The following is a 12,767-nucleotide window of genomic DNA, read 5'->3' as shown; positions in this document are numbered from 1 at the left end:
TACATATATATATATATATTATATCTAATAGAAGATTAATATGTTAATTAAGGGGTTAAGTCATAATATATCAAAACTCTAGAGATGTCTATCTAATTAATGCTATATATTATTGGAGAGAGGCTTTTTGGTATCCTACTCAATTTTGATTTGTTATTTATTTTTAAAATGTTAAATTAATTAATTATTTTTAATTTCTCCATTTATTATAATTTTTTATAACTATTTTAGGTTGTTTTTTCTTCCCTACTTTTTGATCTTTTTTGTGTCAATGATTTTATAAATCAAACTATTCGTATTAACTTATATATTATCTTATATTATGTACTTTTTTACTCAATTAAATTAAATAATACAATTTGTATAAATATATTATTTCAAATAATCTTTAAAAGAATTATGCACATACCCACTAGTTATCTATACTAGTTAGTACCTCTTTGGTGTCTTTGATATGACATTTTCAGCTTTTTTTCCATTGCACTTGCTAGCTTCCAAACTTTATTCTCACTATATCCAAATGGCAAAAAATTTACATTTTAAAATAATAATTTATTTTTAGCTAAATTTTATTTTATTTTTTTTCAAAATTATTTATTTTTTTGTCAATCCTTTTCATATTATTCTTTTCTCTTATTTTTTTTCACCTCCACTCTTGATATTTTGGCAGCCTTCCATTGACTATTTAATAGAAAAGACCAAGTGCTAAGTACGAGGCCGTAAGGCCTGTTATCCTCGAGTCCATGCACATCATATTTTTTGTCAAATAACTAACGAGAAGCTACTAGAAGATAAAAAATGAGTTTCTTTAACTTACAGGATCAAAATGAGAATTTTGTGTGAACGAAAAATACAATTTCTATCCAAATAAATACATACACCAAGAATTTTAACAATATTTAATATTTATACTTTTTAAATATTTTTGCAGGCACAGGGATTGTGTCATGCCAGCATATCCTTATTTCCAAGTCATCAATGTAAAGCTAATTAAACAACAGTATATATCTTAAGTCTTGACCACTCCATCATCATTAATGATCACAAAATCCCATTGAAACGCGATGCTCCCGGATTCTCCTCCTCTCAGAATCCAACAAATCTGCGCTACTATTTACGTAATTTAAAGGGAAATCTAATTCAGAGACACAGTTCTCGAATCCCTCCGCAGCAGCCAGACAGGGAGAGAACTCTTCTCATTAGTCTATCCGAACAAGAACTCCACTTCACATCATCTTCATTCTCCTACCTAAACTCTGCGACTCATGTAATCAGGACAGCGATATACATATAAAGAAGAAAAACCCCACGAAAAAGCATGCCAAAATTCTACCACACAAGGGATAAATTGATTATATGGATATGCAGAAGACTCGCGTTGATTGTGCTGTATACTTGCTGTTAATCTTCGGAATCTCAGTTGTTTTGATGTCGGATTTCAGCCGCAATGCCTCTTTGTTCAGGTTGCCCAAGGCCCATAAGTTGCCTCCTTCTAGAGCCGTAAGTAATCCAGCATTCAATGATCGTGTCATCTAAAAGTTCAAAGCGCAGTTATTTTCTTGATCTATCTACCTAGGGTTTTCTTAACTTTGAATGTTGTTTTATGGTTTGATACTTGATGTTTTGTGTATGTTTCTGTAGATCAACATGCCTGTCCGTAGAGATGAGCTTGAAGAGTCATTAGCGGCAGCGGCAGTCTCGACCACAGACAAGACTGTAATAATTGCCATCATAAACAAAGCGTACGTAGAAGGTGATAAGCCGATGTTGGATCTGTTCTTGGATGGTTTTTGGCTAGGGGAAGGCATCAGGGAATTAACCAATCAACTCTTGATTGTGGCCATGGATCAGACTTCTTATGAAAGGTGCAGATTTCTTAGGCTTCATTGCTACAAGCTGGAGACAGAAGGAGTAGATTTCATGGGAGAAAAGGTTTATATGTCGGCTGATTTCATCAAGATGATGTGGAGGAGAACACTTTTCCTTGGTGATGTGCTCAGACGAGGTTACAACTTCATTTTCACAGTAAGTTTTTAAAGCAGTATTGTCACAAATATTTTCTTTAATTACATGACTATTTTCTTGTCTATGTTGTTATCTGTGCATGGGTCAATAGTTTAGACTTTATTTGGACTTACAGATTTGAATTTGAATAAAGAATTTGTAAAAATGATTTCAAATTTATTAGTTCAGATTTAGAGGTGAAGTATTTGAAATTCTTGAATTTAGAATTATCAAAATATATTTAAAAAATTTATTATTAGACATTTATGCAATATTAGTTGCGTGCACCTCGACTGTGGAAAATTATATTACGTAGATGAATTTATGTTTTTAATCCCACGGTAGGAGTTCAATATTTTTAGTTTTTACTTTACGGGATTTTCGGAATTGTCATAAAATTGAAATAATTTGACATGATTGTAACTAATCTGTTTGACAGGACACTGATGTACTATGGTTGAGGAATCCATTCCCATATCTGAGCAGAAAGAAAACCCCGGACCTCCAAATCAGCACCGACAAGTTCAACGGCAAAGAGTGGTCGGAATCCAACCACATAAACACAGGATTCTACATGATCCAATCCAACAACAAGACCATAGCCCTTTTCGACAAGTGGTACGCCCTCAAAGACATCACCCCGGGACAAAAAGAGCAGGATGTCTTGTTTGATTTGATGCGACGGGGATTGTTCAGACAACTGGGCCTCACTGTCAGGTTCCTCGACACACTCTACTTCAGCGGCTTCTGCCAGGACAGCCGCAATGTCACAGCGGTCGCCACCGTCCACGCCAACTGCTGCCGTAGTATCTCCGCCAAGCTGGCGGATTTGACCCGAGTGATTCATGATTTCAGGAGGGCCAAGAGATTTCCTCCCAACGTAACGGCGACGTTCCGGTGGACGAGTCATACAGCTTGTAGGAAATCCTGGAAGGATTAATTAATTTATAATTGCCTGGAATTTGCTCAAGTTTGAATTTCAGTTTAAATACAATTTTTTTGATGATACACAAATATATTATAAATACCTGTAATTTTTAACATTAACTGTATCTCAATTTTAGGGACTACCATAATTTTTTGGGATAATTAAACTATCATCTCTTAAATTTTGGTATAATTATATTTAAATTCTCTGTTATTTGATGAATTATATTTAGTATGTATGACGTTTGTTTCTACCAAAAATAGACTTTTTGTTAGTCAAAATTTATCAAATTTACATATATTAATAAAAAACTTGAATGAAAAATTTTTATTTTTACCCCCAATTAATTTATCTCTAACTTATTGATAGTCAAATAAATATTTTTTGGTCAAACTATTCTTGTACATTTTCACGTGCACACGTGACCACAAAAAATGGGGATTCTCTAAAATCTGACGACTTAATTTATGTGGAATTTTTTCTTAAATTGTTGCTTACGTGACAAGGATGCCGTGTTTAAAAAAAACACATCTCCCTGCCAATTCACCTTCTCATCCCATGTAAGGCTTGTCATCGAAGGGAAACCAACATCACGTTGAAGGCACGTGTTCTCTTGTTCATAGAAATATACTAAGGGAAAATTTTGGGGGTGGGGGGTAGGGGGGCGAGGGTGAGGGTTTAGGGTGTGGAGGGTTTTTTTTTAAAATTAAATTTATATTATATAAAATAATAATTTTCTTTGTCATAATTATTTATAAAATAATAATTTTAATTTTATAATTTTATGTATTATATGATATAAAAAAGAATTTTATTTTTATAATCTATAAGTATTTATAATCACCTATAAGTTTATGTATTTTCTATAATTTAAAATTTTATGTGCTTTTTTATCTATAGTTTTATAATTAAATAAAATAATTATCTTAATAAAATAAAATAATTTATATTTACCTATGATTTTATGTATTTTTTTATCTATATAATCTATAATTATTTATAAAATAACAAAAAAAATTATTATCTAGAATACTTTATGATCTATAAGTATTTATAAAATAATTATTTATAATTTTATGTATTAATGTTTTTTATCGATGATTTATTCTTTTTTAAATTGGTGTATTGAGTTATACATTTTATTCTAATTTATAATATATTTTAAAATATGAAAGATTATTTATTTTATGTATGTATAAACGATGTGTCACGAAAGCTAGTATAAAATATAAATTCAGAGCTTGTTCTTATGCAATTTGACCCTCCCTTTTTTTTATGTAAGTGCTTATATCGGAAAGGAAAGATAAAAATATATTCACTTCAAGTGACAATTCATTCTTTAGTGCCACATGGTACAAATTAAATCATGAACAAAATTACTGGACTAAAAAATATAATTACTTAAGAAAATAAATTCAACTCATCTGCCACGTCAGACTTTAGTGCCACGTGGAATAAAAAATCTCCAAATTGAAGCAATTCTGACGAAAATTGAAAGATTCATCCGACGCAGTAGCAACTTGAAGTACTTTAGAATATAGTGTATAAAATGTAATAATTATAATTCTAATTAGTGGCCTAAAATTGAACGAGAGTCAAATTAATGAATTAATTTTTTTTTCATATATATATATATGACCATGTTCTCACAACTCACTCGCCCCTAGCACTAATTAATATTTAAATTTCCTTAATCCACCACTATTAGATGACTACAAATACTTCTATTCATTGTTTTAAAAATTGTAAACATCTCTTAAAATTAACGATCGTTTAATAAATATTCTTTGATGACAGCTCATTTTATGAGGATATTTATTAAACAATCATTGATTTTAAAAGAATATTTATAATTTTTCAAGTATTTATAATTATAATAAATTTAAAATAAATCGGTTGTAATTTAGCAGTAATGTATATATCCTTTAATAATGGTAAAGTTGTATTTTCATCTAAACACACCCCTTATCTTTATGAATATAGCCCCATCCGTAGGAAGACAAGTAAAGAAACCCCATAACCTCGACATTATTAATCCATATCTATATCTATATATATATATAGCACAAATTACAATAGCTCAACTCTCTCTCTCTCTCTCTCTATATATATATATGTTCTACGTCGCCGGAGGTTAGAACATGGCTCAGGCAAAAACCCGCTTCAAATTCGCCATATACGTGCTTGTGATCATCTCCATTGTTTATATTTTCACCCTAGACATTACCAAGAACCAGCGTTTCTTCAATTCCCATGATCACTTTCCTCTTCCGAAAACAGTAAGTTCATTCATTTCCAGACAACCCAAAATTCGGGGTTTTAACAGTTAAAACTGTCAGACAGGAGAATTATTATTATCCCACGAAAAATTTTCCATCTACTTATTTCCGTTTGATCATTTCAGAACAACGTAACCGGGGACGAGCTCGACGAGGCGTTAGCAGCAGCTTCCACATCGGACAGGACTGTAATAATCGCCGTAGCAAACAAGGCGTACGTAGACGGCGATAAGCCGACGATGCTGGACTTGTTTCTGGAGGGTTTTAGGGCGGGGGAGGGCACCGAGGGGTTGATCAACCACCTCCTGATTGTGGCCGTCGATGGGACTTCGTACGACAGGTGCAGATTTCTGGGCCTCCATTGCTACAAGCTGGAGACGGACGGTGTGGATTTTGTCGGGGAAAAGGTCTATATGTCGGAGGATTTCATCAAGATGATGTGGAGAAGAACGCTTTTCTTACGGGATGTGATCTACCGAGGTTACAACTTCATTTTCACGGTAACGTTTTCCGCTTACTGCTTTGACTCTTGAATGCGACTTCTAATTGACTTTCCGGGAAAGTGAATAAATTTTCACTTGTTATCATGTATTTATGTATGTATTAATTAGTTGAAGATATTCAATTTTATATGATGACTATAAAAAAATAATCTTAATGACAAAATAAGTACTTGAAAGATTAGTATCATCCATAATAATTAATCTTAAATGATCAAAATTTCATCCGACAACAGTTTATAAAATTTTATTAGTAACAAAAGTTTTATTTAATTGTAACTATTGATAATTAGTAACGTGTAATATATAAAGAACTTGATCATAATAACTACATACATATACATGTTAATCAATATCAATTATTTGTATAGTAATAATTTTATGCATAATTTTTTATCGTTAATTAACTATCATTAGCGATATTTTTTAATTTTGTTATCGTTAAGAACTTTAAGTGATAAAAGAGAACAATTATTATCACTCAATTTAATCACATAATTAACTAATTAATTAGTGACAATTTACCTATAAATACGCATCATATAGTAATTATAAAATTATAGATACACCTTTTGAGGGACTGAACAAGAAGCGTATTTGTAATTATAACTTCAAATACAAAAATTATACTTATAATTTTGTATAAATATAAAAAGTATTTATGTAATTAAATCTAATATCACAAAATATCAATATTATTATTTATCTTAAAAATCAATTTTGGAATAGTGGAGTTGATTGATCAATATTATTATTTATCTTAAAAATCAATTTTGGAATAGTGGAGTTGATTGATCAATATTAATTAGGAGCTAGCTAGAGAGCCCTCATTTTCATATTAATATTTATAGAGAAAATAATAAATTAATTAGTGCCTAATTTGAAGTTAAATTTTTTGAAAATGGACTATATATAACCACGTACGTGTGAGGATCATGATATCTTATTATTACATAATTAGAGATCCAATAAATCAGGGAGACATGACTTACATAAAAATTAATATTATAACGTGGTTGCATGATTTTTCTAAATAATCAAAATACTAATTAGTTGTATTGCATGATAGGATAGTACGTAGTCCGATATTAATATTATTAATAACCTCGACGTGCATACGACAGGACATTATTATAAACATGGATATCTTAATAATTGTCCATGGATCTCAAAGTAATTATTCTATTAATTATAAAATAATTTAATTGTGAAAAATGTATTACTGGATTAAAGAATTGTTTGACCATTTGATTTTTATACCATATATAATTTTTCTTTTTTATTTTTAACATGGCGAGGTAAATTTGGGGTTTTGTAGACAAATATGCAAAATTATACTTTTAGCTCCATAAGATAGGGGTTGAGTCATTTTCTTTACGAAATTTTTAAAATGGTCCAAATTAAAAAACTTGTCATATTTCTTATTTGTTTTATAAAAATTTTAAAATAGTTTCAAATTAAAAAAACTTGACAAATTTAGCCTCGTGTCCAAGTTTTCTTAAAAAAGTAAACGGCAAGGACATGTGCTATGTACACATCCATCAATTGTCTGATAAGCCGAGCTAATGGACACACGCATTGTGCGTGTTCTGCCTGTCTATTTTTCACTGAAACTTGGATATATGACTAAACGCGTTTAGTATTCTCAATTTTGAGATCATTTTAAAATTTTCGTAGCGCAGAGGACTAATTATGTCAAGCTTTTCTAATTATGGGACTATTTCAAAAATTCTATAAAGCAGGTAATTAAAAATATTGTATCTCCTATCCTATGGGATGAAAAGTGTAATTTTTCCTTTACAAATCTTATATTTAATGTAAAAATAGAAAAATAATATTTTTCATCCCATAATTTAGACTTTGCACTAATCGTATTGTTTGTGAAACTCTAAAAAATACTCCCATAATTTTTAAGAAATTATCACTTAAATTCCTATCAACTTCTGTACGAAATTGACAAAAAAATCACGTATAGACCAGATGGCAGTTTCCCTTTGTTTTAAAAAGATAACGGCATTGTGACAGGCACGTAATTTTCTTTTCTCCATCAATCTTCCTAATACATGTTTATAGAAGACTGATGAAAATAAGATTCTTTTGTAAATTGTAGGATTATTTTTTTATAATCTCCTAAACAATAAAATTGAAAAAATACCAAGCCTACATTATGGCCCGGAAAATGAGATTTTCCCTATAAAATATATATACTCGAGTCATGTTCTAACCGGGTAATTTGTTTTCACAAGCAAATAAGATTTTCTCTTTGTCTGAATCCTATATATTATTTCATCTATTTTTTATTTAATATATAATGTCATGTGTACAAAATCAATATGATATATATTTTAGGGTTAATTACACTTAGGTTTAGTTTAAAAATATTTATATTATATTTTCTCAAAAAAAAAAAAAAGTTTTGAACTTACACTCATCATCCCTTTAAAAAAAATTTCGCTTTATACCTGACCTCCTTCCATTAGGGTTTGGACGAAAAATACTAATATAAATAAAAAGATTGACATAAATTTTTTATTTTGAGCCTCTTAAATATTTTTATATATATTTTTATACTTATAAAGGGATAAACATAATATATATTTATATATATGGAATGAGGTTAATATTATTATATTTTTTTCTTTATAAGTACAAAATTATTATATAAAAACGTTAAATGAGGGATGGAATTACAAATTTAAGCAAATTTTTTTTGCTAATATTAATATTTTTTTTGTCTAAATCCTAACAAAAGGGAGTGAGATATAAACAGGGAATTTTGGATGGGGTATAAGTATAATTTCAAAATTTTTCGGGAGAAAGTATAATTTTATATTTTTAGAAAAAGTATAAATATAATTAACTCTATATTTTATTTAATTAAAGATTTTGTACAATACCTTAGTGTTAGTTCTATTTTTGTTTTACGACAGGACATTGATGTATTATGGTTAAGAGATCCATTCCCATACTTAACCACAAAACAACCCCTAGACCTACAAATCAGCACGGACAGGTTCCGGGGCAATCCATGGTCCGAATCCCATCGTATCAACACCGGGTTCTACATGATCCGATCCAACAACAAGACCCGAGCCCTGTTCGACGCCTGGTACGCCAACAAGGACAACTCCACCGGGCTGAAGGAGCAGGATGTTCTGGAGAAGCTGATGCGCCAAGGCTTTTTCAGACAGCTGGGGCTCAAAGTCAAGTTCTTGGATACTCTCTATTTCAGCGGGTTCTGCCAGGACAGCCGCGACGTCACGGTCGTCGCCACCGTCCACGCCAACTGCTGCCGCGGCATGGCCGCCAAGTTGGCCGACTTGACCATGGTGGCGCGTAATTGGAAAAGGTACAAGAGGCTCGCTTCTGCCAATGCAACCTCCACGTTTAGGTGGTCGCTTCATAGAGCTTGTTGGAATTCATGGAGGAATTAATTATTGCAAAATATTAGTAATTTAATTGGGGAGAATTACATTTTTCGTTCAGAACTCATGTTCAATGGTTTAAATAACAAAAAATTATAATTTTAGTCCAATTAATAATTTAGAGATTGATATTTCCTATTTATTTTTCAACCATCTATTAATTTACTTAATTATAAACCATTAATAAATTATTTTCATATAGCATATATTGGCATGCCATAATTAAAACAATTCTATTTTAATAAAAACTCCATCATTTCTTTCCCAAAGAAAAGTTACCTATCATTAATTAATAATAATTTATCGCTCTTACTTTAAATATATATATATACATACAAATATATATATGTAACTCAACTAATTAATGTTCTTGCAACCCGTCAACCAAGTTTAAGCCATCTACATACACAACGGACTGGACTATTTAAATAAAGGCCCACACATAGTGTGTGATGTCCACAGAATTTTATATATAATTGAGTAATTAATTGGTAAACATTGATAAAATATAAATTTAATCATAAATAATTACAGGTTGAAATTGCAATATATTAAAATTTGAACAAAGTAAATTAGAGCTTTGTACAAAATTTGGGAGCAAATTATATTAATTAAGAAATTAGGTAAGACGTAATAGGTAGTTTTGAAAAAAATTAAATAAAACAAAAAAAAGGATAAGAATTGATGGGTGGGCCATCACCTTTCAAGATTATGTGCTATATCACACAAGCTGTGTAGTGTGTGATATGATTGATAATGGGGTACGACACGAATTGTGTGTTGTGTAATATCAGAAAAAAGGAAAAGAAATGAGATATTAGGATTGAGATGGTAATGATAGCCGGCAAAGATAATTGAGTGGTGCACTCCAACTTGGGCAAGCAGGGCCCTCAAAAAGTAAATGAAAAGATCAGGTATCATGTCGTGGACTCGTACATGATTGTGGGTATGTGTTAGTTCTTACTTCTGTTGTTAGTATATGATAAATATTTGTTGGTTGGTGTGACTTCATTATACTTAACTTGTTGTTGTGTGTGTGTGTGTATACTGTTTGGACCGTGACACATGAAGTTGAGAGTTTGGACTATGGAGTTTTTAAATATACTGTTTTGTTGTCGGGTTTTGCGTTTTCAAATTCTTTACAGCCGGATGTTGCGTTATCTTCTTTTTAGTTTGTGTATATGAGTACATCTGTGGAAAATAAATATAAACTTTTGAGGATGCCTATAATATATCTTATAACATATATAAACATATATTATATTGATAAAAATAGAAATTTATTTCATTGGGTAAACGAAAATTTCTTGTAAAATATACAATATTAATGAAATGATATACTAATTAGTGGTAATTAAGTATGATGCCGTAGCTAGACAGTACTACATAGAGTCACTTATAGAAACGCTTATAAAAAAAAAAAAAGCGTCATGAATGATAATACTAATATAAAAAACATCCTATTCCTGAGGCAAAAACTGAGCTTGATCTGCTGCTTGAGTCGGCAAGACTCAGTTATACTTGAGGTGTGGCGGGAGGAAGCAACCACTTAGACCCCTCAATATAAGCAATGCTAATGAACGACTTAACCTCTGCATCACTCAGCTGCTTACCATATGCCGCCCTCTTGCTAAGATCGGAACCTGGCCCCTCATTGTGGTATTCTCCAAAATATACAGTACTGTACATACAAAAATTAATGAAATTAAGCGATTATTAGAGAAAGACAACATTTGCATGAATGGCTGACCTGTCGGTATGGTTTTGACCATTATTAGACCATCCTTGAGGATTTACAGCGTCGCTCAATTGAGAGTAGGCAAAGATGACCCGACCGTAGGGGAACCAGGACCTGGCCAGGTACGCTGTCCCGTTGGTGCCCGTCACCCTGCAATGTACAAAAACATACCCGTTTGCCTCGTTGTGCTTCGACCTCGAGTGCGCTGCAATGAACGACACTGGATCGCCTGGAATCACATGTATCTCCGAATTCTACGTCCGAAAAATACACAAGTATAAGATCATATAATACGTAGGTACTGTCGGTATATGAATATTTTCAATCAAGAACTGCTAATTGAATTTTACCAAATAGAGGGATTGTCCACTGCCAAAGATGAAGTCGACGGTGCCCTCAACATAGCAATCTTTGAACAAATGTTTGCCCCTGTCATCGCAAAGGGTGTCTTGAAATCCATACATTCTGCAGTTGTAGAAAGACGCATATTCTCCTGCAATTTTCATCGCCACCGCCTGAGCCCCCACTCTCTTTCCATCAGGCCTCGGTGCAGAATTCTAACAAGAACCAACATTGTATGAATAATGACCAAACAAATCATCAAACATGCATGGTTTCAGGAACCAACAAGTAACGCTAAGAAAGGCGTTTAATTAGACACAAACCACGATTTTCAAATTGACAGCACTGAAATAGTCGGACTCCACAGTCAGGGTGGCACTCTCCAGGGTCCCGAACTGCGCAGCCGTGCCATCAAACAGCATAACCGGCATGTTGTTCGGGTCTCCGTACAATGTGATGAAATGCGTGTACCTGTCGATCTTTACTTTTTCTGTGTAGTTTCCAGGGCCAATGGATATAATCACGCGATGCTTGTTGCCTTGGGGGACGCTCTTTATGGCATCAGTAACAGTCTTGAAATCTCCACTTCCGTCGGTTCTGACTCGGACCACCGTGACATTCTTCTCAGCCTCAACCACGGCGGGGTCCAAAGAGCCTTCCCGGGAAGCTAAGGGGCCGACGTTGCGGTCGAACCAGCTGTTTAATTGAGCCTTATCAGCAGGAATAGGTTCATCGTTGGTGGACAGCGCAATAGGAAGGACGAGAAGAGCGGTCAAGAAGACCACCTCCACGGCAATATACGACACTTTTTGCATCGACATTTGATTAGATTAATAAGTTGTTTTCTTGCAAAACGTATGATGGCTCTGTCTCTATATATACATGTACAAATTCTATTACAAGAATGAAGAGGGCGAAAGACAGGGAAGAATCGGGCATAAATGGCTGAGTTTTAGTGGGAAATTAGAGAAGTGAAGCCTGCGGTAGGCGTTGTAGGAGTCGTATGGGCCTCTGCTTGGAACGACTACATATAGACTTATGTTGGTGCGTTTTTTGCTTTCTACATGCATTGGAAGATAATACATCGGGAGAAATATTCCTTAAAATTAACCCTGGAGAAGTTTGTTATAAGAAACATGGAGTAGAGGTGAAAGAAAAAAATTGTAAATTTGTGAGATAAATAAAAAATTTTAAAATTACTATTCTAACCAAATTTGTTTTGAAGGGAAGAAGTGAATTTAGAGGTAAATTTGGTAATGTAAAATTGGTACAGTAAAAGGTTTTCTTTTATAATAACTAGTTTTTCATCTCACGTAATTCTGCAAGTATTTAAAAATAATCTTAGTGTGAGATGATAAGAAAAAAAAATTATAAACCGAATAAATTATAATAAATGTGGAAAAGTAAAAGTGAGAGAAAAATGTGGAGTAGCGCGTGGTTAAGGGAGAAAAAAACATAATGTCAAAATATTAAAAAATATTTAAATTACTAATTTGATCAATTTTTTTAAGAAAACAAATAAATTAAAGGGCAAATTTAAATATTCAAAAA

At 32.3% G+C, this 12,767-nt stretch overlaps 3 protein-coding genes across 3 annotated transcripts; 2 read left to right on the top strand and 1 right to left on the bottom strand.

Moving 5' to 3' along the window:
- The first annotated feature begins 1,185 nt into the window (after window positions 1-1,185).
- On the top strand, window positions 1,186-3,062 carry LOC105160961 (uncharacterized protein At1g28695-like). Its single transcript, XM_011078507.3, has 3 exons — window positions 1,186-1,500; window positions 1,642-2,025; window positions 2,444-3,062. Exons 1-3 carry the CDS (start codon window positions 1,357-1,359, stop codon window positions 2,942-2,944), a joined length of 1,029 nt encoding a protein of 342 aa, XP_011076809.1. The 5' UTR covers window positions 1,186-1,356; the 3' UTR covers window positions 2,945-3,062.
- Window positions 3,063-4,989: 1,927 nt separating this feature from the next.
- LOC105160764 (uncharacterized protein At1g28695-like) lies at window positions 4,990-9,240 on the top strand. Its single transcript, XM_011078242.3, has 3 exons — window positions 4,990-5,211; window positions 5,337-5,711; window positions 8,642-9,240. Exons 1-3 carry the CDS (start codon window positions 5,074-5,076, stop codon window positions 9,143-9,145), a joined length of 1,017 nt encoding a protein of 338 aa, XP_011076544.1. The 5' UTR covers window positions 4,990-5,073; the 3' UTR covers window positions 9,146-9,240.
- A 1,244-nt stretch (window positions 9,241-10,484) lies between these two features.
- LOC105160763 (pectinesterase 1-like) lies at window positions 10,485-12,078 on the bottom strand. Its single transcript, XM_088879913.1, has 4 exons — window positions 11,540-12,078; window positions 11,225-11,431; window positions 10,887-11,128; window positions 10,485-10,817 (listed from the first exon to the last, which is right to left on the bottom strand). The coding sequence occupies exons 1-4, from the start codon at window positions 12,035-12,037 to the stop codon at window positions 10,652-10,654; spliced, it is 1,113 nt and encodes a 370-aa protein (XP_088736039.1). The 5' UTR covers window positions 12,038-12,078; the 3' UTR covers window positions 10,485-10,651.
- Between the last annotated feature and the right edge of the window lie 689 nt (window positions 12,079-12,767).

This window comes from Sesamum indicum, linkage group LG4, assembly GCF_026168435.1.
Source record: "Sesamum indicum cultivar Baizhima isolate 11 linkage group LG4, ASM2616843v1, whole genome shotgun sequence".
In the NCBI taxonomy this organism is placed as follows: domain Eukaryota; kingdom Viridiplantae; phylum Streptophyta; class Magnoliopsida; order Lamiales; family Pedaliaceae; genus Sesamum; species Sesamum indicum.
Note: the sequence above shows the minus strand (reverse complement) of the source record. Positions and strands in the feature narration are given on the sequence as shown.

Excerpts from the sequence above, each read along its gene's own strand:
- LOC105160961 (XM_011078507.3), top strand. The coding sequence starts at position 1,357 with ATGGATATGCAGAAGACTCGCGTTGATTGTGCTGTATACTTGCTGTTA. Across the intron at positions 1,501-1,641 it reads AGTTGCCTCCTTCTAGAGCC|ATCAACATGCCTGTCCGTAG; the intron begins GTAAGTAATCCA and ends ATGTTTCTGTAG. Across the intron at positions 2,026-2,443 it reads GTTACAACTTCATTTTCACA|GACACTGATGTACTATGGTT; the intron begins GTAAGTTTTTAA and ends TCTGTTTGACAG.
- LOC105160764 (XM_011078242.3), top strand. The coding sequence starts at position 5,074 with ATGGCTCAGGCAAAAACCCGCTTCAAATTCGCCATATACGTGCTTGTG. Across the intron at positions 5,212-5,336 it reads ACTTTCCTCTTCCGAAAACA|AACAACGTAACCGGGGACGA; the intron begins GTAAGTTCATTC and ends TGATCATTTCAG. Across the intron at positions 5,712-8,641 it reads GTTACAACTTCATTTTCACG|GACATTGATGTATTATGGTT; the intron begins GTAACGTTTTCC and ends GTTTTACGACAG.
- LOC105160763 (XM_088879913.1), bottom strand. The coding sequence starts at position 12,037 with ATGTCGATGCAAAAAGTGTCGTATATTGCCGTGGAGGTGGTCTTCTTG. Across the intron at positions 11,432-11,539 it reads CTGTCAATTTGAAAATCGTG|AATTCTGCACCGAGGCCTGA; the intron begins GTTTGTGTCTAA and ends GGTTCTTGTTAG. Across the intron at positions 10,818-10,886 it reads GGTCAAAACCATACCGACAG|TACTGTATATTTTGGAGAAT; the intron begins GTCAGCCATTCA and ends TTGTATGTACAG.